Raw genomic sequence first — 25,457 nt, 5'->3', positions numbered from 1 at the left:
ATGCAATATCGTTTATACACCGCTTCTGTACTTCTAACGAAGTAAGTTAATTTATTGCTATAAATTTTTCAGTCATTTTTTTCAAACGTATACACTAGACCCCTTAAGCATACCCATAGAGTGGCCACAAATTATGTTTTTACCAGGTGAAAATTGAGTTGGTTTAGAGTAGTTAATTGCTTTGTCACCTTTTAGGCTTGACCCTGGCTTTTTAAATACAATCTCAGATACAGTTGAAAGCTCTCAACCCCAGCCTTATCTATTCAACACACAGTTGCACCCCCCCCCCTCCCACTGGACTTTTCATAATCAAATTACCCATTAAAATTAAAGTGAAAAGATATGAATTATTAAAAATAAAAATTATAACAAATAAGTAACAAATCCTTCAAATTCTTATATATCTAAATTCTGTATTTTCGTGTTGCATCAAAATGAAATAATATGATTTTATGGAGTAAAATTACTTCCATTATCTGTATGATGTTCATAATCTTTTTAAACGATTCATGCCCACCCATCGCAATTGTTACAACTACCACTCGTCTCCGACACCCCAAAAAATAAATCCGTAATGATCCGCCCGGACGAACACCATATTGGACCAAAATAAAAAAAACACTAGCCCAAAGTCTCCCCGGTGGGTATATAGCAGGATTATATTCCGGAACCCCCCGGCCATCACCTGTAGTTCCGACCCCCCGTGGACGCAGCCAACTCGTCCCCACAGGAACAATTTTTACTACCTTTCGAGTTGTTATATTGAGGGAGAGAATGGTGGAGCACGCATTGGGCTCGAGGGGGTTATCGAACGTGGAGGGGGGTTTTAATTTATAAGGTGAGGGAGGAGGTGTTGGGGTCGAAAAATACCGTACTATTTAAAGGGACTGAACACGTTTTGGTAATAGGCAAAGACCAGTATGCTCACTTGGTGTATCTCAACATATGCACAAAATTACGCAGTTACGCACAGTTTCGCGAAATCGGCTGCTGAACCCTTTAAAGGGGACGGTTTCTGATAGAGGACACTCAAACGATTTTGATCGTGAGTAACAAACTGAAGGGGTTGTATCCAATTTGAATAGATTAACAGGTAAGTATAGACATGTACCAAGTATTTCGAGGGTGGGAGCTCGGAGAGCAATGGGGCGAGGTTTACGTTTTAGATGGGAGAAACAATTCTCATGAATACAACTTGACACCAACAACCAACAACAAAAAACACCAACACCGTGGTCCAGTGGTTAGACTACTGGTCTTGCATTTACAAGGTTGAGGGTTCAAATTCTACCAATCTAACCACTGATTACACAATGACTAGAATACGTATTGTCTTCATAGTCTTCAACAAACAAAAACACAAACAAACAAACTCCAAAGAGGAGAAACAAACGAATATCTCACAATATCCCTCACAAAGAGCCAAACCTAATCATGATACTGTAATTCGACATTTCGATCTGTTGTGAACTGACCGTCTTCAGGAAAATAATAAAATGAACCTTTTATATTTCACCCACGGACATGGTTGAGAAGAGTAATAAATAACCATAATATATTAGACCTAAAAGGGCATTTTCTGGTCTCACCTGTTGAGCAAAATAATCACAAGGACAAGCCTCGCATCACAGAAAAGGTTGTCAAACTGTTTTTGTATCTCTAATAATTTCTAGTAATTATACCGACATATGATTTTGAAGCCCGGAAATTAGGTTCATGACGAACGCCCTAACTATGATCAGCTGCGAAAAGGGAATAATTGCCAAATTTGGTCCGTCATTAGCGCAAAGCTAGACATGAATAACAACCGAAAAGAGGGTTCATTGAAATCATGTTTATTTGTTTGTTTGTTTTATTCCAATGTGCACCGAGGTATCGATGGGAAAACAAATGTATTTTGACAAATCAACTATTATCAAATGAAAACCACAAGGGAAACTGATTTGGATAAATTTTACAGAGGGAGACCGCCGTTATATGGATAGATAGCTTAGTTGGTAGAGCACTGGGACTTTGATCAATTTCGGAGGTCGTTGGTTCGAGTTCCACTCTGATCAATTTGTCTTTATTCAACCACAAATCCGATATGTCTACATTATATTAATAAGACTCGTCTGGTTAAAATCAGAGGTTTTCTACAGCAAGACTTGATTTGCAGTGATACTCAGTAACGAACCGCTTTGGCGGCGGCGAAATGAGTGGGCTACATTGCTAACTAGAAGCTTCCATCACAGTTGCTATAAAACAAAAATAGCAAAAAGAAAAGGAGAAGAAAGACGCACAGTACAAACGAAGAGGAAACAAAACCGTTGGGGAATTAGAAAAAAACTGTGCCGTAATTAACACCTCGTATCATTGATTAAAATTGAGGCTTTTGGGACAAAATGCACTCTTGAAAAATAAACAAAATTCATGATTTAAAAAACATTTATCGGTGGTTTTACATATCATTACCAAGTATAACTCGTTATTTGAATACTTAAAAACAAAACGAAAAAGGACCGACGTCTTTTAGCTTATAGTATGATAATGTCGCATATGTTTTGTATCAAAGCCGAGCTCATAAATAATTATAAACACAGAGATCAGGACTTGGCCTGTATTACAAGCAAATGTATCAGACATTTTACAGTAAAGCCAAAGTTAAATCTGGCAATATTTTTTTGCTGCAAACATTATTATAAGAACCAGTGAAAATGATGGCCACTGAATCACACACTAAAAAATTCCCCAAAATATGAGTACAAATATAATGATAGTTAAAAAACAAAACTATGTGGAGATTATAATAGTTGCTGCCATTGGAGTAAACATAACAACACCACTTGCTGGATTTACCCACTAATAATTTGTGTTTTGTCTCATTATGGTTATTTACTAGTATTAAGCCAGTATACAAGTTCCAGTCATCGGATGTATTTTTTGTATACACCATTTTTATCATTTTTAACAATTACAGCGGTCTATCCAATTAGGGAAACTGGGGATTACAGAGGACATTGTACCCCGGTGTGGGGTCTGTTCGCCCATCCTTCAAAAACTCACTCCCACGTCGAACGTCATTCGATAGCCCCCCTGTTGTAGTTTTTGTAGAAAAAAAGTGAAAGCCAATTTGGCGGCAAATTGGGTTGTTAGTTTCCCATTGGCATGATGGTGCGGCGTAATGCTAGACGATACACTCTCCCTCTGGGACAAGGAGTGCCTATTTCTCCCGGGAGTTTTCTTGAATTATTTCCACACGGCTGGGCATTGCAATCAGTAAACATTTTTTTCTGCGGCTCATTTCTGTTTTGTTTTTGTTTCAAAAGGCTCGAGTGAATAAACTCATTCAGATTCCACAAGGGAGAGTGTTAAACAAAACGACCATCGAGAACGTAGATCAATAGAGGGCGCTACGTTCTGCGGTGCACTACGCTAAAATAAAGAGAAAATCTTGCCACAGATTTTATGATACAGGTTTTGCTTCTGTGAATCAAATTATTCAATAGGCACGGTTTGTAATGAATTGTTGATAATGCTAAAAAAATTAGGCCCTGGAATTGTTGACTTTCAACCGAAAGAGTTGTTAGTATCCTAGCCCCTAAAAATAGCCATATTTTGCTGAAGAGAGGTTATTGTTCGGGCCAGTTTATTTGTCCAGAGATGTTTTTATTTTGGAGTAATCTACTAAAGAAAAAAACAAAAACAAAAAAGAACACGAAGTTTATAGTTATTTTAATATTTTTTAAGGAGACTGGTTCTCCTACAGGTGTTTTTGAATAAGTGTCGTTCGTTGCTCTTCTGAGCGTTTGTGTGTGGTGAACCTATGCCTGTTATGTTTTGCAGTTGACAAGCTTTAAAACAAAAAATACGGAGAACGGAAACAAAAGAGGGCGCCCTATGAATTTATTGTCTTCTGTATCTCACTATTAACTTAGCATAATATTGTGTTGGTAATCAAAAGAATAATAATAGCAGCACATGTGAGATATTAAACTATACACCAAGAGGGCGCTGAATACGACAAGTATGGGTGCCACAATAATACCATGGGTGCCATGGAATACCACAAGTATCGGTGCGTTCGTTAAGCTTCCCTGGGTCGACCACGGTCTGCCCCGGTACGTTCGAACAGCTTTGACGGGGCTCACCCGGGTCAGCCCCCAGTGCCCTGTTCAGTGTGGAGTGGGTCACTTGGGGGTGACCTGATGTGCATGCCGTCACCACGAGAAGGCGAGTGTGATCGTTCCATTAGCTCTTGTAAGGGGCTCACCCGAGTGAGCACCGCGGGGTAGACCCAGGGAAGCTAAAATAACGCACCCTAAAACAATAATCAAATTTAATAGTTACGAAATGCACAACTGATAACTATGAAATTGGTGGGTAAGTTGATTAACATACCAGAGTGGAGCTGTAATGCTGGTGGAAGGGAAGTTAAGATTCTGGCCACAAACCTATCTTAGCTTGTTTTGTGTAGCAATCAGACTGCGCTTGCCATCGATGATAGTAGCACAAAAAAGGCACTTCGTAGCATCACGTCGCCCGGGCATTTAGACCCTAACCACGGTGGAGTAAACTGCCCCTGCAGCCCGGCCGATAGACAACTACTCTCATAATCACTTTGTGGAATGTTCGACTGGGTAGATCGATGTACTTTTGGAAAGACCAACAAGTACCAACTTCTTTGTTATGGTTCACAATTACAGCTACATGATAAGGTTATGCAAGACCAAGAATGGGGTTATTGTGCTTTCTTTAGCCATTGCGTTCTGGTCCCAATCCATTAAAATAAAAAAAAAACTGAAAAAAAAACCCAGTTTATTTTGGTCATTTAGGTACTCTCTTTCTCAGCAATGCGAACATTATTTACAGTAGGCCTATTATTTTATTTCAAGTGTCATGGGTGGTTAGTTTTAATATAAATTGCGTAAAAAAACCATAACCAAACTTCTTTCATTGATTTGTTGCAGTGGATAACGTGTATGAATGGGTCCAGGTGGGAAATTCAAATGAATCCCTGAATAAAAAACGAGTCATGATATCGACGTGATTTGAACTTTTTGTACGGTTCATCCCCTGATTTTATTCAGTAAACGCAACGTTTGAAACGAGATCAGGACCAAATTTCAAAAAGCCACTGAAGCAGAAAATGTTGCTGGCAAACTCCGTGCTCAGCAAAGATTAATTTATAGAATACCAGCCCGAAGTGGTGCACGGACGTGATCTTTTGGATGGAAATCTAATTCCAGTAAGTTGTGCTTAGCTACGTATTGTGCTTAAATGAAATTGGGCACTGGTTCCTCTGAAAGTATAAAAATCCTTCTAATACCCATCTACATTTTTTTTTACGATCTTGTTTTGTTGATATCAATTGTCACCTTTTAAATAATAGGTTGCATAAACCCACTGAATACTCTTCAGGTTTTGCGATAGACTTGAGATTTGATTTTCAACAAGAAAATGAAGGGAAGGATTTCCCAATTTCCAATCCCCCAAGCAACAAACGAAAGCTCCAATACATTTAAATGACGGCAAAACATACCAGCGTTAATAATGTTGCGTGTGTAACGTACCGTTCGAATCATTTACTGCATCGCTAGATATGGGCGGGCACATCCACTTCATATGACGTAGGGACGATAATAAAAAAAGGAGGGAACAGTTTCCAGCTAAGCACAATTTCGAGTTTGGGTCATAACTTGTGGATTTCGGCGTGAAATTTTGACAGGTGGTGGGTTATTCAAGGATGAAAAGAGCTAGGGATATAAATCGGTGTTGATGGGGGAAAAATCATGTTTACTTAAAGGTGTTTATAAGTCTTCAATAACACAATTTACATCGGATTTCTTTGTCTGAAGGTAAAAATCTATTTTATAGTGAAATCGTTGTTTATTTTGAAAGGTTCACCTTCCAGGGTTCTGTTCCTTTTACTTGTTTATGTAAATATATCGTGCTGTTACGTTTCAATAAAATATGGATGCCGTGATTGGGTCATAGAGAACTGTATATGTCGGCCTTTTCAAGGTAATAATTTGGGGGGCTAATCAACCTTACTCGCAGCTAAGAGCTGAGTTGCGAAGGACGCTACAACGTGTTCGAGAAGCAGGCATGCAAGGGCGCATTCAGCTGCCAGCCACATCAACCCATTATGACCACGGAGCACAGCCAAAGATCGAAAGTGTTTTTTACCGAGGGAGGAAAACCGGAGTCTGGAAAACCCTCGTGGCACAGCAGAACCAACGCACAACTGGCCGGGAATCGAACCGGGGTCACCTTGGTGAGAGGCGAGCGCTTTACGCACAAGCCAACCATGCCACCCTTATATCCTATTGTTTTAGTAAACAAACGTCAGAATCAATAAACCAGAATTATGTTCAACGTCTTCGTTATTTTATTGTAGCTTATAGGAACTTAGTAAAAAAAAGCAGGTTTTCGAAATCGTGACGTCATCAGGTTTATCGAATAAAATAAATACAAGACTATAGCATTAGTACAACAAAGTTCTGTGACGTCAGAAACTGACCAAGACGACGACTCCCATTGGTCCTCAACAATTCCTGCCTGACTCAATCAAGCGTATACCAAGTAGTAAATTGTTTACAAAATGAGCATTCGTTAATATATAAAAACAGAGAAACGTCTACTGCAAAGAGAATACATTTCCCTTTAGGAATATAAGAATTATTTATCAGATTTCCAAATCAATACTCAAGCCAGTCCCTTCGAAAGTTGCGTTTATTTTTGACTTTATTTCCTCAAGTTGTTTGCCGGTGTACTTCCCTTTCCAAGTGCCGACTTTACCTAAGGAAGGACATTAAACAAAGAAATACATGTATAAATAAACACAAAGTTACACTTCCATTGTCATTTTAATTGGGGACTTTTGGTACGCTAGGTGGCAGCAGATTTACATGGTAAAATTCATTGCTCTCAATATGTGCGCATGCTCAGAATTACGTGCACATTTACCTTTACCTGGCAAGTCTGCTGCCACCTAGCGTTCCAATATCTCCCATTCATCCAACTTGTTTATTTATTTATTTGGTTAATTTATTCATGCACCATTTTGTTTACTGCGTTTTATTAATTATTTTGTGTTCAGTTATTCACTGCATCATTTATTCGAATAATTTATTCAGATAGTTATTTTTATTGATTATAGTTATTTTATTTTATTTTATTATTATTATTTTCTTTTTTTTACCTTTATCGAGGAAAGGTTTGATGCCATGTATTCGTGTGCGAAACTTATTGTCAGGCTCAGACTCCTCCAAATGTTGGTACGTTTGCACCATTCCACTGAAGGCAGTCAACTCGACTATGCGATTGACTTGCTCCACCGACAGGGGGCGCTGTAAGAACGCAGCAATCGCCTGGACGGTCGCTCGAAGATCCTGGATTATTTAAAAGGAATGATTGTTTTGTGTCAAATGAATTTGTGTTTACGCCACGTTTTATTATAATAGTGGATTCTTAACTATAGCACTCATGTCTGTCACCCAGTGAAGCCCGAGGCGCTTCATAAATTTTTTATGAATTATTTTGGGCCCAGTAATGCACACAATTCTATTGGCTGTAAGTGCAGAATGTTGCGGTAAGCAGAGATATGATATTGTACCCAGGTTACTTACCCGATGTGCATCTTCATATTTCAAAAGCAGCACAACGTCTTTAAACTGCTGCTGTTTCGTCCAGTAGCTCAAAACATGACGGAACCAAGTGCCACCTGTGACTGTACATTTCAAAGAGAAATAGGGTTGGGTGCAATTAACGACTAGAATAAACACCAATAGAAAAGTCTTTATAGGCAGTGAAACAAGGGTGCTTTTCCTTTTATTATTCTCTTGCAACTTCGATGACCAATTGAGTCAAAGTTTACACGGATTTGTTATTTTATGCATTGGGGATATTTTATGTAATGAAAAAAAAGGACGAACAATCTTACCATCATCAGTCATACTGTACTGTATAAAATCAGGCCAAGCTTGAACTAATTCAGGTAACATATTCCCATACAATGTGTGCTGGGAAGCAAAAACATCCAGTGGATTTCGCACCATACTCAACACCTGTGGAATAAAAAAAAAAGGTCAATTTGTACCTTCCATGACCTTCTGGCAGGCAAGATACTGCACTGGTCATAGTGAGCAAATTTACATCTTCACCAACATTTCCACTAAATTAAATGGTAACGAAGGGTAACAGGTGAGCTCTTTTTTAATGTGCCCCAAAAAGTAATGAACAACAACTTTAAAAACAAAACAATATAGACTTGTGCAGTCCTAAAAGATCAATATTCACCTTGACGCCTTTCGTATGCCAAACCTGCGATGGCAAGAACTCAGCAGCCAAATGAGTAGCAATAACCCTCGGGCAACTCGATGGCCACTTCTCAATCACTTTGTACCCAGCCACTGCTGGTAACTTAGGGTTCGATCGAAAGTTCATCTCAAAGACCTGATCCTGGGTGACCCTGTTAGCCTTGGTAGGGTCGGCATCTGCGACTATCAGCAAGGCTATCTCAATTAACCAATGTGTACCTATATAAAGAAGACACACATGCATTAGTCACTACTGCACAGCACCAAAAACCTTTGGGGTGCCACCATAAACCCTTTTTGATGATCATCCAATCATCAAATTAAACTTAAAACATTAATAAATATTAATACAAAAAAGAATGAAAACATCTTATAATAAAAAATAATAATACGGACGGAGTGCACAATAGTTGCATCGCATGGGGTGCCACATAACCATTGTTTACGCAGAGGCACTTTTACCGCCCCCCCCCCCCCCCCCTCTGCTGAAATATTTTTTTAACAAAAATTAATGCGTTTTTAGTGTTTGTATTGCAGTCTGTAATAAGAATAAATAACAACATTATTGTATTTGTTTCCATTTTTTATTAAAAATAGGTACAAGTTTAATAAACACAAGTTATGTTAGAACAAAATAAATAAGTTGCTCCCATATTATGGCAAAGTTCAATGACCAGGGGCCAATTTCATAGAGCTGCTTAAGCAAAAAATTTGCTTAAGCACAAAAATAGCTCGCTCTTTTTACACATGTTACTGGCCAAAATTTAGTGCCATATACTTTGCTTGTGACTGGTATTTAGCTGTTGTTTACCTAGCATAACAATTGAGTGGAGTATTGGCCGGTAATCTGATTTTACTAAGCAAGGATTTCTTTTGCTTAAGCAACATTTTGTGCTTAAGCAGCTCTATGAAATTGGGCCCTGGCCTATCCGGCTGGTGTATGCTTTTGTGCCAAAGCAACCTTAGGCATAGTGTTTGACCCTCAGGCATCGGCTATGTCATTGTGTCTGTGCATAATCATGACCCTGTGTTCAATACACGTGGGGTGTTTGAATGGTGGTTGACCCTAAAAGAGAATTGACCTTGCAACTACAGGATTGTTCCCGAAAGCACAGTCAGTCTTGGCTATAGGTAGACCATTAGAGCCATGGACCTTATGTGTACTAGACTATTAGTAGTAGTAGTGTTTGGGCTTGAATAAGTTCCAAATAATAATAACTTGAAATCTTGTAAAGCGCTCATGTGGCGTTATTTATAAATACAAACAATAACAATACACCATGTACAATAACCAACGTTGAAACGTATTGCCTAAAGAAGCTAAGAAGATCACATCATGTGTTAGTTAGAGAAATGCAATACAAATACTAAAGAGTCTGATTTCCCCTGCTTGTTAACAATTCCCTCATGTATAAAAACAAAGTGTGATGTAAGGGAGTTTGAGGGACTTGCACAAAATCGTCAAACGCATTTCATATCAAGCAATAAAAAGTATTTTGAACATTCGAGCTATAGCTACCGCCCGCGTGTACACCATTGACTCACCACTACGTGGTACAGTTGCAAGGAAAATGTCATCGTGTCTGACATCGAAGTTCTCAATATCGACCAACGTCTTCTCATCTGTGATCGTGGAATCGAATACAACCCCCTTTCGTCTGTAGTAAATATCCTTTCCAGTAGGACCGAAGGGAGCACATCTTTCCTCAGTTTGATTACCAGACATCTTTCTTATAGAACTGTAGACTTGATTGCAAGTCTAAGATCGCGATCAGCACCAGCCACGCAAAACTCTCACACAGATTAGCTATTAAGCCCCAACTCGCAATACGTAGGCTATTATGATGGAGGTTAATCCACAAGAGGGCGCTACCTGTTGCTTGAGTTGCCTTTATAATGAAAATGGGATGCGACTTTTTTATTCAGATATCAATATAAACCACAAGGGACACTGATTGGGTAAATTGTAATTTTTGGGGTTGAACAAAGAATTGACTGGAGTGGGATTCCAACCAACGACTTCCGGATTAACGTGCTTTTGAAAGGCGGCAGGTTTTCTCATAATTATTTATAATGGGATGAGGTCAAATTTGAAGATTTATTTTCGCTACCTGATAATCTTTTCCTACTTGAACTTAAACTTTTGTGGTAATAAAGATGCTGTATTATGAATAAACAAACAGAGGTTTGGGGATACAGTTTGCCATTTGCTGTAATTTTGTAAGGAATGTTTGTGTAATTTATGTCTTCGAACATCCTCGGATGAAGATGGCACAAAGAAATGCAATACATTTTTACTAAACATGAACAATAAACTCAGTTTTTCTGTTTTTCAGTTTTATTCGCTTTGAAGTAATCGTCAAGTTTTGCAAGGACTTTTTTATGCACATGGACTTGAAACTTAATAGGGTGTCTTTTTATGACTCCTTTATAAAAAAAAAACGTGTATTGAAGTGTTTATGAACACTTGTCCGTTGGAGCGACTGCCAGCAAAACTTTCAAGTGATACTTATAGTAATAATTGTATCAGTTAATTTAGAATCAAATTAATGTTATTTTTTATGCTTACATTATTTTGAGTAATTACCAATAGTGTCCAGTGCCTTTAAACTTGACCTCAGCCTCAGCGTGCACAGGATTTAAAAGTATTGCGCTATTAACTGCGTTCACACAACTTTTTTGAGTGCCTTCGTTTTTTTAAAGGCAGTGGACACTATTGGTAATTATTCAAAATAATTATTAGCACAAAAACTTACTTGGTAACGAGTAATGGGGAGGGGATGGTAGTATAAAGCATTGGGTGAAACGGCTCCCTTTAAAGTGACGTAGTTTTGGAGAAAGAAGACATTTTCCACGAATTTGATTTTGAGACCTCAAGTTTAGAACTTGAGGTCTCGAAATCAAGGATCTGAAAGCACACAACTTCGTGTGACAAGGGTGTTTTTTTCCTTTCATAGTCATCTCGCAACTCCAACGACCGATCGAGCTCAAATTTTCACAGGTTTGTTATTTTATGCATATTATGTTGAGATACACCAAGTGAGAAGACTGGTCTTTGACAATTATCAATAGTGTCCACTGTCTTTAAGCTTCCACGGGTGGACACCTGCGAGCCCCTGACATGGTCTAATCAAACGCCAACTTCCCCGGATTCACACAAATTGCTGCGTTCGATTAGCTTCCCAGGGTAGACCCCTTGCTCATGTGAGCCCCCGACATGGGCTGATCAAACGCCAACCTCACCGGATTCACACCAATGGCTGCGTTCGATTAGCTTCCTATTTTATTGCGAACATAATGTAGCTTAAAACTTCAGTTTGAAAATAAACGAATAACAAACACGATTCGTGACACATTTCAAATGTTGGTGTTTTTCTTCTATGCCTTTATTGATTAATAGTTAATAATTCATATTGGTCTTTAACTGCAAACGTATTCAAGAGGGATTATTTGAATTTTTTTAATAGGGTAGAGTTTGAACGTTTTTTTGTGCGGGCCCTTCAGCTGTTGGTTTAAGATCAAAGACCCTAGAAAGTTGATCAAAATGCTCAGCGTCTGGGCCTGTTTTATGGTCCCGAGGATGTTTCCTTGTGCAATCTAGGACAGTGAAGCCTTGTCCAGGGCTCTTACGCGAACTGCATAGATACTATACTGCACGATAGGGCCTACATAACAATACAGTGGGGTCGAGCATGGTTTTTCGAGGTTTCAACCCATTGATATTATATTGATATAATAGAGTTCAATGTTTCAACCTCATACAAGGAGGCCGGATCATCCTCGTTGTACGAGGTACAACAACCTCGAAAAACCATGCTTCGACCCCACGGTAGTAAGTACTGTTAAGTACCGCACAGTATAGTATCTATGCAGTTCGTGAATTCAGAGCGGGCCGGTGTTTGCGTAAAGAGCCATGGACAAGGCTAGGACATTTGCAGAAGCATTCATTTAAAAAATGTATTTATTATCAGGCTGTGATTTAATCAATTGTCCTTTGTTTGTTTGTTTGTTTGTGCTGTTGTTTGGGGTTCTTGGCAAAAATATAAGTTAGCTCCACATTCGAGTTATTAAAGTTGAATGATTTAATTTTGGCCTACCAAAACAAACATGCTTTCTTAATTGTTATTTTATTCATTATCCATTTTATTTATTTGTTTGTTTGTGTAAGTAGTGCGTATACTGGTCGTATACCGGTCGTGGGTGGCTGGAGCGCCTTGATCAAGGCTACTGCACTGAAGGCGTTTAGAACACAATGGTTTTCTGCCACCTCGTTCCTTTTCAAAAACCTCAGTAAATTGTTGTGGGATATGGGGAATTATTGTCGATAACTGCTGAAGTATATACGGCTACCTAAGGTCTACAGTGACTGCCGTGTAAATGAACGATAGTCGTTCCTAACTACCGTCTACTGATGTTAAAATTCAAGAGAAATAAAGGTACTTTATTACCATTATTCTAAAGCAGATTAGGATCCGTACAACTTTCGGGCACCAGCGATATCGTCGGGCGTTAGAGCAGCGTTGTTTACGTGGGCCATATTGTACTGTGGTAGCATAATAGCACCAGCCATGCCCGAGTGGCGTAAACCAATTGTATGACCAATCTCATGCAGAGTTATATATTGGAGATCGATGATACCTACAAGAAAAAACACATGAACAATTCATTACAAAATAATAACTAAATGGAACATCTGAACGCCTTTTTTTTCTTTTCTTTTTTGTATCTCCCCGTGACGAGTTTGTTTATTGATTGTTTCCTGCATTTTACGTATGTTCTCTCAGTCCCACTCCCGTTTTCTGTAAACCTATATTCTTCTTACCTCCTGAAGCGCTTCCAGACTTCGCGAAAACCCACGCATCATTATAATGAACGAGTCCACGACGGAGGGAATTGGGGAAGAATGCGTGTGCTATTGTGGTCTCAGCGAAAGTGTTGCCATCACCGTGGTCGCTGTCCGCATAAAAAAAAAACCTAATATCACCATATCCGGACGTTTGGGCGAATGACAAACCAGAGTTATCCTCCCACATCTTTAAAGCCGAAGCAATATCACTATCGATGTCACCATTATTCATATCAGAGCTGTACGTAGAGATACTATGGGTAATAACAACAATAGAAAAGCAACTATTAGACAAACAACATGTTTTTTAGCGGAAGATGGGAAGGGTTTATTAAAGGCAGTGGACACTATTGGTAATTATCAAAGACTAGCCTTCACAGTTGGTGTATCTCATCACATATGCATAAAATAACAAACCTGTGAAAATTTGAGCTCAATCGGTCATCAAACTTGCGAAAAAATAATGAAAGAAAAAAACACCCTTGTCACACAAAGTTGTGTACGGTTAGATGGTTGATTTCGAGATCTCAAGTTCTAAACTTGAGGTCTCGAAATCAAATTCGTGGAAAATTACTTCTATCTTGAAAACTATGGTAATTTGGAGGGAGCCGTTTCAACCTCTCCCCATTACTCATTACCAAGAAAGGTTTTATGCTAATAATTATTTTGAGTAATTACCAATAGCGTCCACTGCCTTTAAGCCTGGTGTGACAGGAGATTCTGTCCCCCGGAGATTCGGTGTCCCCCCCCCCCCATGGCAAACTGTGTACAAACTACTTTTGATAGCGCCCTCTTTTGAATCATCCTCCTCCAGCCAATGTTAATTTCCCATTGGGGAACCGAATCTCCGGCGGACACAATTCCCTGGAACACAGGTTCGTACTTCCTGCGAATGCGATACGAAGCAAATTTTTGACGTCACAAAATTCGCAAAGAATAATGCGTATTAATTTTTAAAATAACTATTGGTGCATCCATTCGATATAAACGCGGTATACATTGCATTATATTTCCTAACAATTGCTTACCTGTATGTCAGATGCTTTTTTGATCCAGGCCAAGCACCAAGGGTCCGAAATCTCTTAGACTTCACATAGTCCTCATTAGGCTCAAAGTCCGGCACACCGCATCTCGGCAACTTCATCACTCTGAGCGTCTCCTCGTCGACTTTGCCAGTCTCTGGTAGATTCAGGAAGTTCTGCATCCGTTGAATGGCTGCGTCGACACTCTCTATGGTCAGTTCTGTCGCATAATGCAGGTAGCCGTACGTGCGGAGCCAGGTCTGAAGGTGTTGGTTAAGAACAAGTAATAATAAGTTGAGATCAAGCTCCCCTTAAAGACACTGGGGCCGATATCACAAAGAGTTAAGACTATTTTTATGAGTCCTAACTTAGGACTAGCCATACGTTTTTGATACCTCCTAGGACTATTCCTAAGTTAGGACTAGTCCTAACTCTTTGTGAAATCCACCCCTGGGGTGGATTTCACAAAGAGTTAGGACTAGTCTTGAGTTAGGACGAGTTACTAGTCCTAACTTAGGACTAGCTGTACGTTTTTTATATCTCTTAGGACTAGTCCTAACTCTTTGTGAAATCGACCCCTGGACACTATTGGTAATATTGTCAAAGACCTGTCCTCTCACTGGAACTCAATTTGTCGTCGAAGTTGCGAGATAATAATTGAACCAAAAAACCAAAGTAATGTGTGCTTTCAGATGCTTGATTTAGAGACCTGAAAATCAAGTTATGAGGTCTTGAAATCAAAATCAAACATTTTATTGAGAAATTACTTCTTTCTCGAAAACGACGTTACTTCAGAGGGAGCCGTTTCTCAAAATGTGTTATACAATTCACTATCTCCATTGATCGCTAACAGGTAATTTTGTTATGCTAAAATCAAAGGTATGATGATTTTCAAAATAGGTATGAGGGACCTGTGGAAAAAAGGGGGGGTACTTACATCAGATAGTTACAGTGATGAATTTATAAAAACAACTTTAAACAAGATTAATTTATACTTTATGTACAGAATATATACAACATATAAGTTCTTAGGCCGAAGTGAAGTGGAGGGTAATGAGAAGTTATTTAACACCAGTGTTTATGTTAAGTCCAAAGGGTTTGACTGTCTTGAGTTGGTGAATCCAGTGTGATTCTCTATTCTTGCGGTGTGTGTCATTACCATATTGCAAGCTTCAATCACCAGAAGTTCAACATCACTGACACTATGATTGGGGCTGTTGAAGTGGATAGAGACTGGGTACGGTTTCTTAGTCTTTATGAAAGAGACATGATTCGCAAAGCGAAGACTAAGTTTGGTCTTAGTCTCTCCCACATACTGTATCCCACATCTCTTACATGATATGACATAGACTACATTAGACGTGCTACATTCAGAGTCGGTCTTGATATATATATATATATCTTATGAGTTGTGGTGGTTCTGAAAAGAACCGTTGGTTCCCGCAAACCTTTCTTTATCGTATTTCCACCATGCAAAGTTTCAAATCCTACTTAATTAGTTATCGATTAGACCCTATATTAATTGATATCATGTATAAATCATGCTTTACCAGTGCAAAATCAGAGTTCTCCAGGTCATTCTCAATAAGCACGATATCTGCTAAAACCAATGGACAGCAAACAGCTCCGATGAGCAACCACACGAGTCCAGTCATATCTAAAAAAAAAAATAATAATAATAATAATAATGAAAGAAAATTTTCTCTGATTAATAAAGGCATCAGTACAAGAAATACAATTCGAATTGTGACAAATTCTTAGTGGATACATACTTTGTGTGTTAATGGTGACATGCACGACAACCTCTTTCTCATAGATGCTTTCAGTCACCGAGTCAGCTTAGAGAGTGTCTGAGCAGATAAATGATGCAGCCTTAAATACCCAACAACTCTTGTCGCAATATGGAAACGTTTTCACGGATTTGTCTCATAAAACAATTGACCATTAACGAACTCCCACGTGTGCAGCGGTCACGGGCCACTGACCTCATTGGGCGGGTAGTTCCATTATTTGAATGCGTACACTGCAAAATTGTTGGTCAAAAAATGTGTTGGGTAATTGCATTATTAATTAGTTGGTTACAAATAATGGCAGTTGGTTAAACAAAATCGTTGCCCAACATGCTTGGGCAGAGTTGACCAAAATGTTGGTTAACTGGATCAGTCGATTTAGAATAATTGTAGTTGGGCAAATATTTGCCCGAGAAGTTGGTCAAAATTATCACAATAACCAATAGTGTTGGGCATGGGTAAATGCACTACTAATTTGTTGGTCACAAATAATGGCAGTTGGTTAAACAAAATCGTTGCCCATCATGCTTTTGCAGAGTTGACCAAAATGTTGGTTAACTGGATGGGTCAGTTTAGAATGATTGTAGTTGGGCAAAGATTTGACCGAGAAGTTGGTCAAAATTATCACAATAAATAGTGTTGGGCACAAAACTTCGGTCAGTGTTGGGCAAAGTTCCCGGGATTCACATCACGAGTGCGCGTCTTGGACACGTCTTCCTGATATTGCATAACATCCATGTGCACACACCCACACACCCACTCCACACAAGCATCATGGCAGGCGGCGACGAGGAAGAAATTGGCAAGATTCTGTTAGATTTGGGGATGAAACCTTTAATTGATACATATGATCTAGAGTTACTTGTGTGGTATTGCTTGTGTTGTGAATCTTCAGATGTTGAATTTATGCTGAATAAATTTAATTGACAAACTCCAAGATATTGTATATTTGCAGCTTATTATTAACACATAATTGGTTTTATACCCAACAATTGAGTAAGGGAGCAACCAATAAATAATCCATCATTGCTACTTTTATTGGGTAACAAACTTTGCCCAACACGGTTGCCCATTGGTTCAAATATCAACTGACTAAATTATTGGGTAACATTTTACCCAACAAGTTGGGTAACAAACTTTGCCCAACACGGTTGGTTAAACGGATTTGAACAACTTGTTGTGTAAAACTGTTTACCCAACTATTGGATACAGTTTATTGCCCAAACTGTTGGTTCAACGGATTTGACCAACTTGTTGTGTAAAACTGTTTACCCAACTATAGGATACAGTTTATTGCCCAAACGGTTGGTTAATCTGATTTGACCAACTTGTTTTGTCAAACTGTTTACTCAACTATTGGATACGGTGTATTGCCCAAACTGTTGGTTAAACTGATTTGACCAACTTGTTTTGTCAAACTGTTTACCCAACTACTGGATACGGTGTATTGCCCAAACTGTTGGTTCAACTGATTCGACCAACTTGTTTTGTCAAACTGTTTGCCCAACTATTGGATACAGTTTATTGCCCAAACTGTTGGTTAAACTGATTTGACCAACTTGTTTCGTTAAACTGTCTACCCAACTATTGGATATAAGTTTTTGCCCAACCACTGTTGGTTAAGATATGCCCAATAATGTAGTCAGTTGATATTTGAACCAACGTTGGGCACAAAAGTTGGGCAAATTTTGACCAACGAGATTTGCAGTGTACATTAACTTAGACATAATGAGGGTGATAGGCACAGTACATAATACTACGGAGACAAACATTTTTTTTATGTCAGAACAGTTACTTATAGACTTCTTACTCAATGAAACTATAAACCACTCGATAAATATTAAAATGGTCCCATATAAGTTAATAAAAAAGTACTAAACTGATTTTTGTTTCTTCTCAAACTGGTTGTATGATGGTTTTGGCGTGTTTTTGTTGATGATTTGCGATCAATAAAGAAAAATAGTGAACTTGTAAAACTCATATATTTTGACTCTTTTAATGATCGTTTAGTGAAACGGAAAGCAGTAGATTCTCGATTAACAATACGAACACTCTTGGCAGAACGCGACAAGATAAATGAAATTTGGCCCGGTTGAAAAATGCATCTTTCTACCCTGCCACTTTAATGGTACGATCCAGTAAAATAAAACATTAAAATTGCTCTATGTTTAAAATTACTCATTGAATAATACCCAAAACTTCAGTGGTATTAGACAAAATGATATTGTACCTTACCAATAATTTAAAAAAAATGTATAATCATTGTGTTTTGTTATAAAATACGCCGATTTAGCGATGATGACGTAATTCTAACCTGTTACTGTGCGCGTGCATCCGGGACTTCCAGGTCAAAATGTCAATTCAGACGCTGAAGGTTGTTGACCAATCGTTTATGTTTCCTTTGTTCGAAAACATATTATCAAAACTCACAAAACGCACTCTAACCAAGTAATTAATTAACTAATTAATTAACTAATTAATTAACATCGCGTGTGAAGGACACATTACTTTTAATAGACTACTGATCTTGGTGGATTCATCGTACCAAAAAGCAAAAACATACTTAAATCATGCGGCTATACCAAACATTATTCAGACATGTTCAAAATTATTGGGGAAAAAATTTATCAATGTGCATTCATACAGTCTACAAAAAATACTCTGTTAAGCACTCTGGAAATCACTCGATAAAAACACGCAAAACTCACAAGCACTCGACAAACAAATTAATAAATTGTACATTTTGTGCTATTTTGGTCGACTAAATAATAATAAAAAATAAAAAAAAATTAAAAAAACATTGCGTGAAGGACACATATCGGTATGGAATAATTTAATGGAAAATAACACTTAAAATATTATATGGAATTACCTCTTCTTTCGATATGATTGGTCAAGCCGTTGGAACAAGGGCGTGTCTTATCGGCACGTGATTCCAGGTGTGCACGCACGATGTCGTTGATCCTCAGCTGTAGTAATGCCGAAAGTGCACTAGAATGCCGAAAGTGTTACACATAATTCAAGCAAAGCTTCTGACATTTCAGTCTGACATCTTAGTATTTATCTGCATCAGCAACACAAATCGCACATCGATTGGGCTAACACACGCTTAGAATGCCGATTTCAATGGTCGCCCCCTCCGGTGCCGGCCACAAGGGGGCGCTATGAACTGTACAAGTCTCGGGCGTATCGGACGAGAAAACACGTCAAACGGAGAACATTATTAATTGTTATTCTCAAGATTGATTGTTTTCTATCGAGAAAAACAATGCACAACACACAATATTCATTAAGATTCTATAAAATCCGGCGTACAGTACGCTTGACGCATTTCATAGAGTTTTATTGTCGATTTTTTTTTTATTTTTTTTTTTTTTTTGGGGGGGGGGTAATAAATAAGTTTTATTTTCATATGTTATTGTTATCAACTAGTTTTACATTTCAAACAATCTATACAGTTTCATAGTCATAAACTACGTTGAACTAAAATAATCAAAGAAACAAAATCTCGCCCACGGAAACTCCAAAATGATTGGGACCACAACCAGTGTGGTCCCGGCGATACGTGAAGAATAAATTTAATTTTACAATTAGAATTCTAACCCAGAAACCACTTTGGTATTCATATCATGGTATCAATTGAAACTTCATTAAAAACTGAAGACTGCCTAAATAAGGATGCGTCAAGTTGTTTATTGTTTATCGTCAAAATGTGTCGGTCGATAAGAACTCTGTAACCAGACATCACCTGACAGTGTTGCTGGTATCCTGCCACTCGAAAGAACGAATATTAATGAAAGACACTTCAACTGTTTTTCATTGGAATTCCTCAAAAGACACCGGATTAGTTTCAAGTGCTGTGCGTAAAGTTTAAGACTACTTCAAAGCGAATAAAACTTAATTTCATCAGAAAACAACAACCTCGAGGTGAAGTGTTGCTTTAAACCTCGAGGTGAAGTGTTGCTTTAAACCTCGAGGTGAAGTGTTGCTTTAAGCCTCTAGGTGATCACACGTATCCATTAAGTAGTTACTTTATTAAAACTATAATTATATCGAAGAGTCATCTGCTTCATTCTTGAAGCTTTAGCATATGGAGTGAAGGATTTAAGAATAATAAACTATAAAAGTACACTAAGTAATAATACACTTGAGGGTTTAGCAACCATGTAATAATTCTCTTTTTTGCTCTGAAAACCATTTTTTGTCTCGACATTTCGAATCGTAGGCCTAGGCCTATACTCTGCTTGTCTTCAAGAAAAGCGCAGAGTACACTGTTCGAAACGTCAAGACCAAAACCGACTCTTTTCTTTCAGAGCCCACACAGTACCCACAAGTTTGTAAATGATTTAGTTTAAGTTCTCAAATCTGTTGAAAAAACTAAACTTACAAACTTTCAATTAAATAAAAAATAGCCTCTCTTATAATTGTTTTTTTTTTTTTTTTTTTTTTTTTTTACTGTGTGATAAGGCCATTTGTTTTTGTTCTGCATTTTTCCAAAGTTGTACAACCTCTTAAGTGACGCGACGTACAACGCGACAGAAAAGTCTATCCTTGCAGCAGAAGGACTAGGGACCAGTCTAGATTTCTGCCTGGTGTGAGGGTGGACGTTGAGGGCGTATTCATAAATTAAGTGTGCAAAATTTGACACATTTTTCGTGGTTTTCGTCGTGATTCACAGTCACCGTTCGGTATGTAAAACAGCTGTTATTGTTAACTTATGATTGTAGTGTTGGCACACATGGTTTGAGATAAACGCACAGCCTTGTTTCTTGCTTTTATCCAACTGAACTAGGCTTTCTTTTTCAAGGGGAGGGGAAAAAAAATTATTACTCACCCTTCCATTTTTTCTTCTGCTGCGTGTGCGTAGAAAGTTTGACTCGGAGAAGAACAGTAATCTGTCATCGGAACACTCGCTACCTCCACATGGTGTGACTTTACTATAATTAGAGAATGAATATCATCTACGTACATGTATCGTTGTTGTAGAGTCGTTATATCTACTCCGTTCATTTCGCATGCTTTACTTTTTTTGTAGAGAAACTCAGCACAGCCACAGTAAAAGCATGATGATGTAAACCATACATTACATGGTCCCTAGAGGGCGCTTTTCTACTCAAACAAACAAATACAACAAACAACAAACAAATACAATTACATGTATTTTCTCTTCATCATCGAAAAGTCATTACATAAGCAAAAAGAGTAGTTTGTTGACTTTGGTAATTTTAAAAGAAATTTTATACACTGTTTTTAAAATCCCATTTATTTAAAATAGTTGATAGCGTCATTGTTTTGTTCCAAAAAAGTTGTGAAAGTAGAAACACCAGAAAGTTTGAGAGATGGAATTGAGAATTTTTTTCTTTTAATCAAAGTCAAGTTTTAACTAATTTTATAACTTATATTTGGGACAATTATCTTTCAATGCTACATGTAATTTTAACCTTTTTTTTAATTTATTTTTTCTTTAGGAAGGAAGGTGCCAACTGCCAATATATATCAAGATGATGGTGTAGGACTTTAATAACCAAGCATGGAGCTCAACACTTTGTGGACGCAAGGCCATACCCAGTCAATACTCTGTGTAGATGCTAACAAAGATGGTCACGTGGCATCCGGGGGCGACTGTGGGGAGATTTGCCTCTGGAGTCCCGACGGAAAAATCATCTCGAAGCGGACTTTTCAATCCGAGTCGTGTGTCAACAGCATGTGTTTCTCCCCTGCTCAGCCCTCATTACTTTATATCTCAGTGGGGGAAGTCGTCCAATTGTTTGATATCCGCTGTCCGATGGATTCCTCAATGGCTCGATTTGGGTACAATAAAGATGATATTAACCAGCTCGCCATCGATCCCAAAGATACTTTTCTAGCAGCATGTGACGACGACGGGGTAGTGAAAATCATTGACGTTCAAAATCGTAAAGTGTTCAAGACGTTAAAGGGGCACGATAACATCTGCTCCAGTGTTGCGTTTCATCCGCAGGTGCCCCGCGAGATGGCAACCGGTGGATTCGATTGCCTCGTGAACACCTGGGACATCTCTAAAGGGCGCCCTCTGGTGTCCTTAAACATGCAAGAGTTGATTTCGGCCGAGGAGAGTGCCGATGAAGCAGCTAGCCCATACACCATCAACCCACCATTCATTCATTCCGTCAAGTTCTCTAGGGACGGTGGTCTGCTTGCTTGCGGGCTGGAGAATGGACAAGTGCAACTCCTTGATAGAAAGGGACGGCGAAACTTGCAGCCGAGACAAGCTTTGGTTGGACACAGCCTTGGTGTGACACAAATTTGCTTCTTGCCGGAAGCTCCAGGGCAAAGTAAAGACTTACTCTTATCGGCAGGAAACGATTGCAAGTTGCTTGTTTGGGATCTGAACGTCAACCCCGAACAAAAACATTCTCAAGATATCACAGCGGAAAAACCTTCAGAGAGCACCGGCGGAGGTCAGACGTCTAATAATCCTGACGTCATTTTGGAAGCTGAAACTGCGGATTCGAGAACTGACAAGTTAAGCGACAGTTCTCATGATGACTGTACGCCAGACTCGCCAAGTAAAAGATCGCCGATTATTAGTCTTGCACACAAGGAGAAGATTAACTGGGTCAGACCAGTACAGTCATCAGGTGGCAAAAGTATGGTTTTTGTGGCGGATGTTTCAAAAAATCTTTCGGTATACCAATGGCAGCGTTAAAATTATATTAACCCCCCTCCCCCCAGTGCCTAACGGTTAAACCAGCTCGGAGAAAAATCTTTGTGACTAAACCATGTAAGGTTTTATTTATGAAAATCATCGTGTTGGTAATTGGATCAACTATGGCGTGTCATTTCGGATTCAAACTCTGGTGATTCTGATCAGCAGAGTATGGGTTCGAGTCCCTGACATGACATCTGCGTCCTCTAAACGCATGACACTTTACCATGATGCTTCGTACTTCGGATGGGAAGTAAAGTCATTGTTCCCAGGTGTTGTGTAACGCCTGTAAAAGAACCCAGTGCAAGAGAAGGGGTTCGGCCCGGTGTTCCTAGTTTGATTGCGCCACATTAACTTGTTAAACGTTACATAGTGCTATACATGTACGATGTAGTCCCACATACCTTGCAAGAAAACACTGATGTTTAAAGCGCCTTGAGCGTCACTAAGTGCATTGAAGTTCACTGAGGGCAGTTATGTGCTTATTATATTAATATATTTTTAACATTTTATCACAATTTTTGAACACAGGTTTTACTTTGTCAATCACCGATTCTTTATTTTTGTCCAATCAAGCTAGCATTATTATTTTTTTCTCGTATATTTGTTTCATTTGTTTACACAATTCTTAGATACAAAGGAAACCCAAAACTAACATACCTTTCTTTAAGCTGCAAGAGGAAAAAAAAATATATATATATATATATAAATCTAACTGTCCTGAAAAGAATGCTGTCCTGTTACTTTGTGCATGTTTTTCTTTGATAAAAGACACTTCTCTGTGAGAGAAATATCAACTTATATTGAAACATTTCAGTGTTCAAAGAGGCACCAAAACAAAATGACTAGGGGTGGATTTCACAATGATGAGTTACTCGTCCTAAACCTTGGAGGTCTACCTCTATGTCCTTGGGACTTGCCATACATTTTTAATATCTCTTATAGGACAAGTCCTAAGTTAGGACTAGTCATAACTCTTTGTGCAATCGACCCCTGGGCAAAATTTCATAGCGCTGATAAGCACAAAAATTTGCTTGGCATGAAATTTCTTCCTCGATAAAAAAAAAGGATTACCAACCAAATTTAATTTTGTTACACATGGCTTGTTGATGGTATTCAGCTGTTGTTTGCTAAATCCTGAAAGTCACAAGGAAATTTGGTTGGTAATCCTGTTTTTATCGAGGCAAAAAGTTTCATGGTAAGCAAATTTTTTCAATAAAGCTTTCTTTTCAAATACAGAAAAGATTAAATGAAATATATACGCATTGTTAATGAGGGTACAGAAGAGGAATGTTTGTTAAATATTTACAGTACTTTAAATAGAAAAAGGAAAAACAGTACCGACTCAAAAAAAAAAAAAAAAACGGGTAAGCTGGTCAACCAAGTTTAATACTGTTAAAATAAATGCCTTAAAGGAACATTACAGAATTGGTAGGAAAAAACTAGTCTTAGTTCACAGATTTACATGAAACTGTACATGGTCTAAAGGTAATGATAGTAGAAAACACCCCTTGAAATATTTCTTTCTAAAATGTGATATTTGATGAGAAATAAATAAAACTAATTTCCTGTTCGAAGTTTATCGCATAGTGAGTGTTTTACTCTTTCTTTCTTTTTTTAATGGACGTCATGCAAAAAATATTTTATAAGTTTTTACACTACAGTATGATAAAAACTTGTTATTTTTGTCTTATTATTTTGACGTCCAGCAAACACGTAACCAAAGAATACTGATCCCTCTATGTCCAAAAAGTCCTAAATCACAGCTCTGGTCCAAACCAGACTCGTAAGTTGTTTTATGTTAAAGCCATTATACACTTCAGGTACAGAAAAGAAGAAAACAAATAATTTACAGGGCTTACAGAAGGTACTGGTGAAAGACTTCTCTTGAAATATTGTTCCATGAAATGCTTTACGTTTTGAGAAATCATTAAAACAATATCAATTCTCGATAGCGAGAATTACGGATTTATTTTAAACATAAGTCATGACACAGCGAAACGCGCGGAAACAAGAGTGGGTTTTCCTGTTATTTTCTCCCATCTCCGATGACCGATTGAGCCTAAATTTTCACAGGTTTGTTATTTTAAATGTAAGTTGTGATACACGAAGTGTGGGACTTGGACAATTCTGTTTACCGAAAGTGTATAATGGCTTTAAATAGTTTACAAAAATAACAACCTTTATCTTAGCTTTTTAAGTTTTGTATTGAGCCCTGTTCTGTTACCACGGTAACATGTATGCACATGTAGTAGCACCATTCCACACCTAACAAAGTCTGTAAAGAAAAGATTTAAACATAACTTCAAAAACAAAAAACATTCTCAGATACTATATATGTGGATCACCATATATAATTTCAGAACACAACTCAACAAAATGAAAGACGGAGTTATAACATTAAAGTACTTGTAAAACATTGCTATATTAAGTATTAGGTCTAATATTTCAAACTTAGTTCCACATCTTGCAGGAAATACTGTATGTCACCTGCTAGCACTTCACCAAGTGATGGACATGCGCACTATAAAAGAAGCCACTATTATTATCATTAACATAGGGCTTCAGGTTGCTGTTTAAAGGAACACGTTGCCTTGGATCGGACGAGTTGGTCTATGAAAAGCGTTTGAAACCGTTTGTTATGAAATGTATATGGTTAGAAAGATGTTTTAAAAGTAGAATATAATGATCCACACAAGTATCGCTCAAAATTGGACGGTTTTCATTTTACGTCCCGAACTAACACGGTCGGCCATTTATGGGAGTCAAATTTTTGACTCCCATAAATGGCCGACCGTGTTTGTCGACGAG

General features: G+C 38.2%; 3 protein-coding genes across 3 annotated transcripts; 1 reads left to right on the top strand and 2 right to left on the bottom strand.

Annotated features, from left to right (window-relative positions):
• Nucleotides 1-6,404: 6,404 nt before the first annotated feature.
• LOC139945563 (sulfotransferase 1B1-like) lies at nt 6,405-10,026 on the bottom strand. The gene is made up of 6 exons (XM_071942958.1): nt 9,846-10,026; nt 8,281-8,519; nt 7,925-8,048; nt 7,611-7,711; nt 7,184-7,373; nt 6,405-6,780 (listed from the first exon to the last, which is right to left on the bottom strand). Exons 1-6 carry the CDS (start codon nt 10,024-10,026, stop codon nt 6,668-6,670), a joined length of 948 nt encoding a protein of 315 aa, XP_071799059.1. The 3' UTR covers nt 6,405-6,667.
• Nucleotides 10,027-11,751: 1,725 nt separating this feature from the next.
• On the bottom strand, nt 11,752-20,968 carry LOC139944794 (matrilysin-like). The gene is made up of 6 exons (XM_071941906.1): nt 20,793-20,968; nt 18,831-18,949; nt 15,719-15,825; nt 14,175-14,428; nt 13,123-13,400; nt 11,752-12,938 (listed from the first exon to the last, which is right to left on the bottom strand). Exons 1-6 carry the CDS (start codon nt 20,966-20,968, stop codon nt 12,766-12,768), a joined length of 1,107 nt encoding a protein of 368 aa, XP_071798007.1. The 3' UTR covers nt 11,752-12,765.
• On the top strand, nt 20,406-25,277 carry LOC139945561 (WD repeat-containing protein 53-like). Its single transcript, XM_071942957.1, has 2 exons — nt 20,406-20,646; nt 21,427-25,277. The coding sequence occupies exon 2, from the start codon at nt 21,489-21,491 to the stop codon at nt 22,644-22,646; it is 1,158 nt and encodes a 385-aa protein (XP_071799058.1). The 5' UTR covers nt 20,406-20,646; nt 21,427-21,488; the 3' UTR covers nt 22,647-25,277.
• Nucleotides 25,278-25,457: the final 180 nt, after the last annotated feature.

Source organism: Asterias amurensis, chromosome 12 (assembly GCF_032118995.1).
Source record: "Asterias amurensis chromosome 12, ASM3211899v1".
Taxonomy (NCBI): Eukaryota; Metazoa; Echinodermata; class Asteroidea; order Forcipulatida; family Asteriidae; genus Asterias; species Asterias amurensis.
The sequence above is the reverse complement of the archived record's forward strand: the minus strand, read 5'-3'. Positions and strand labels throughout refer to the sequence as shown.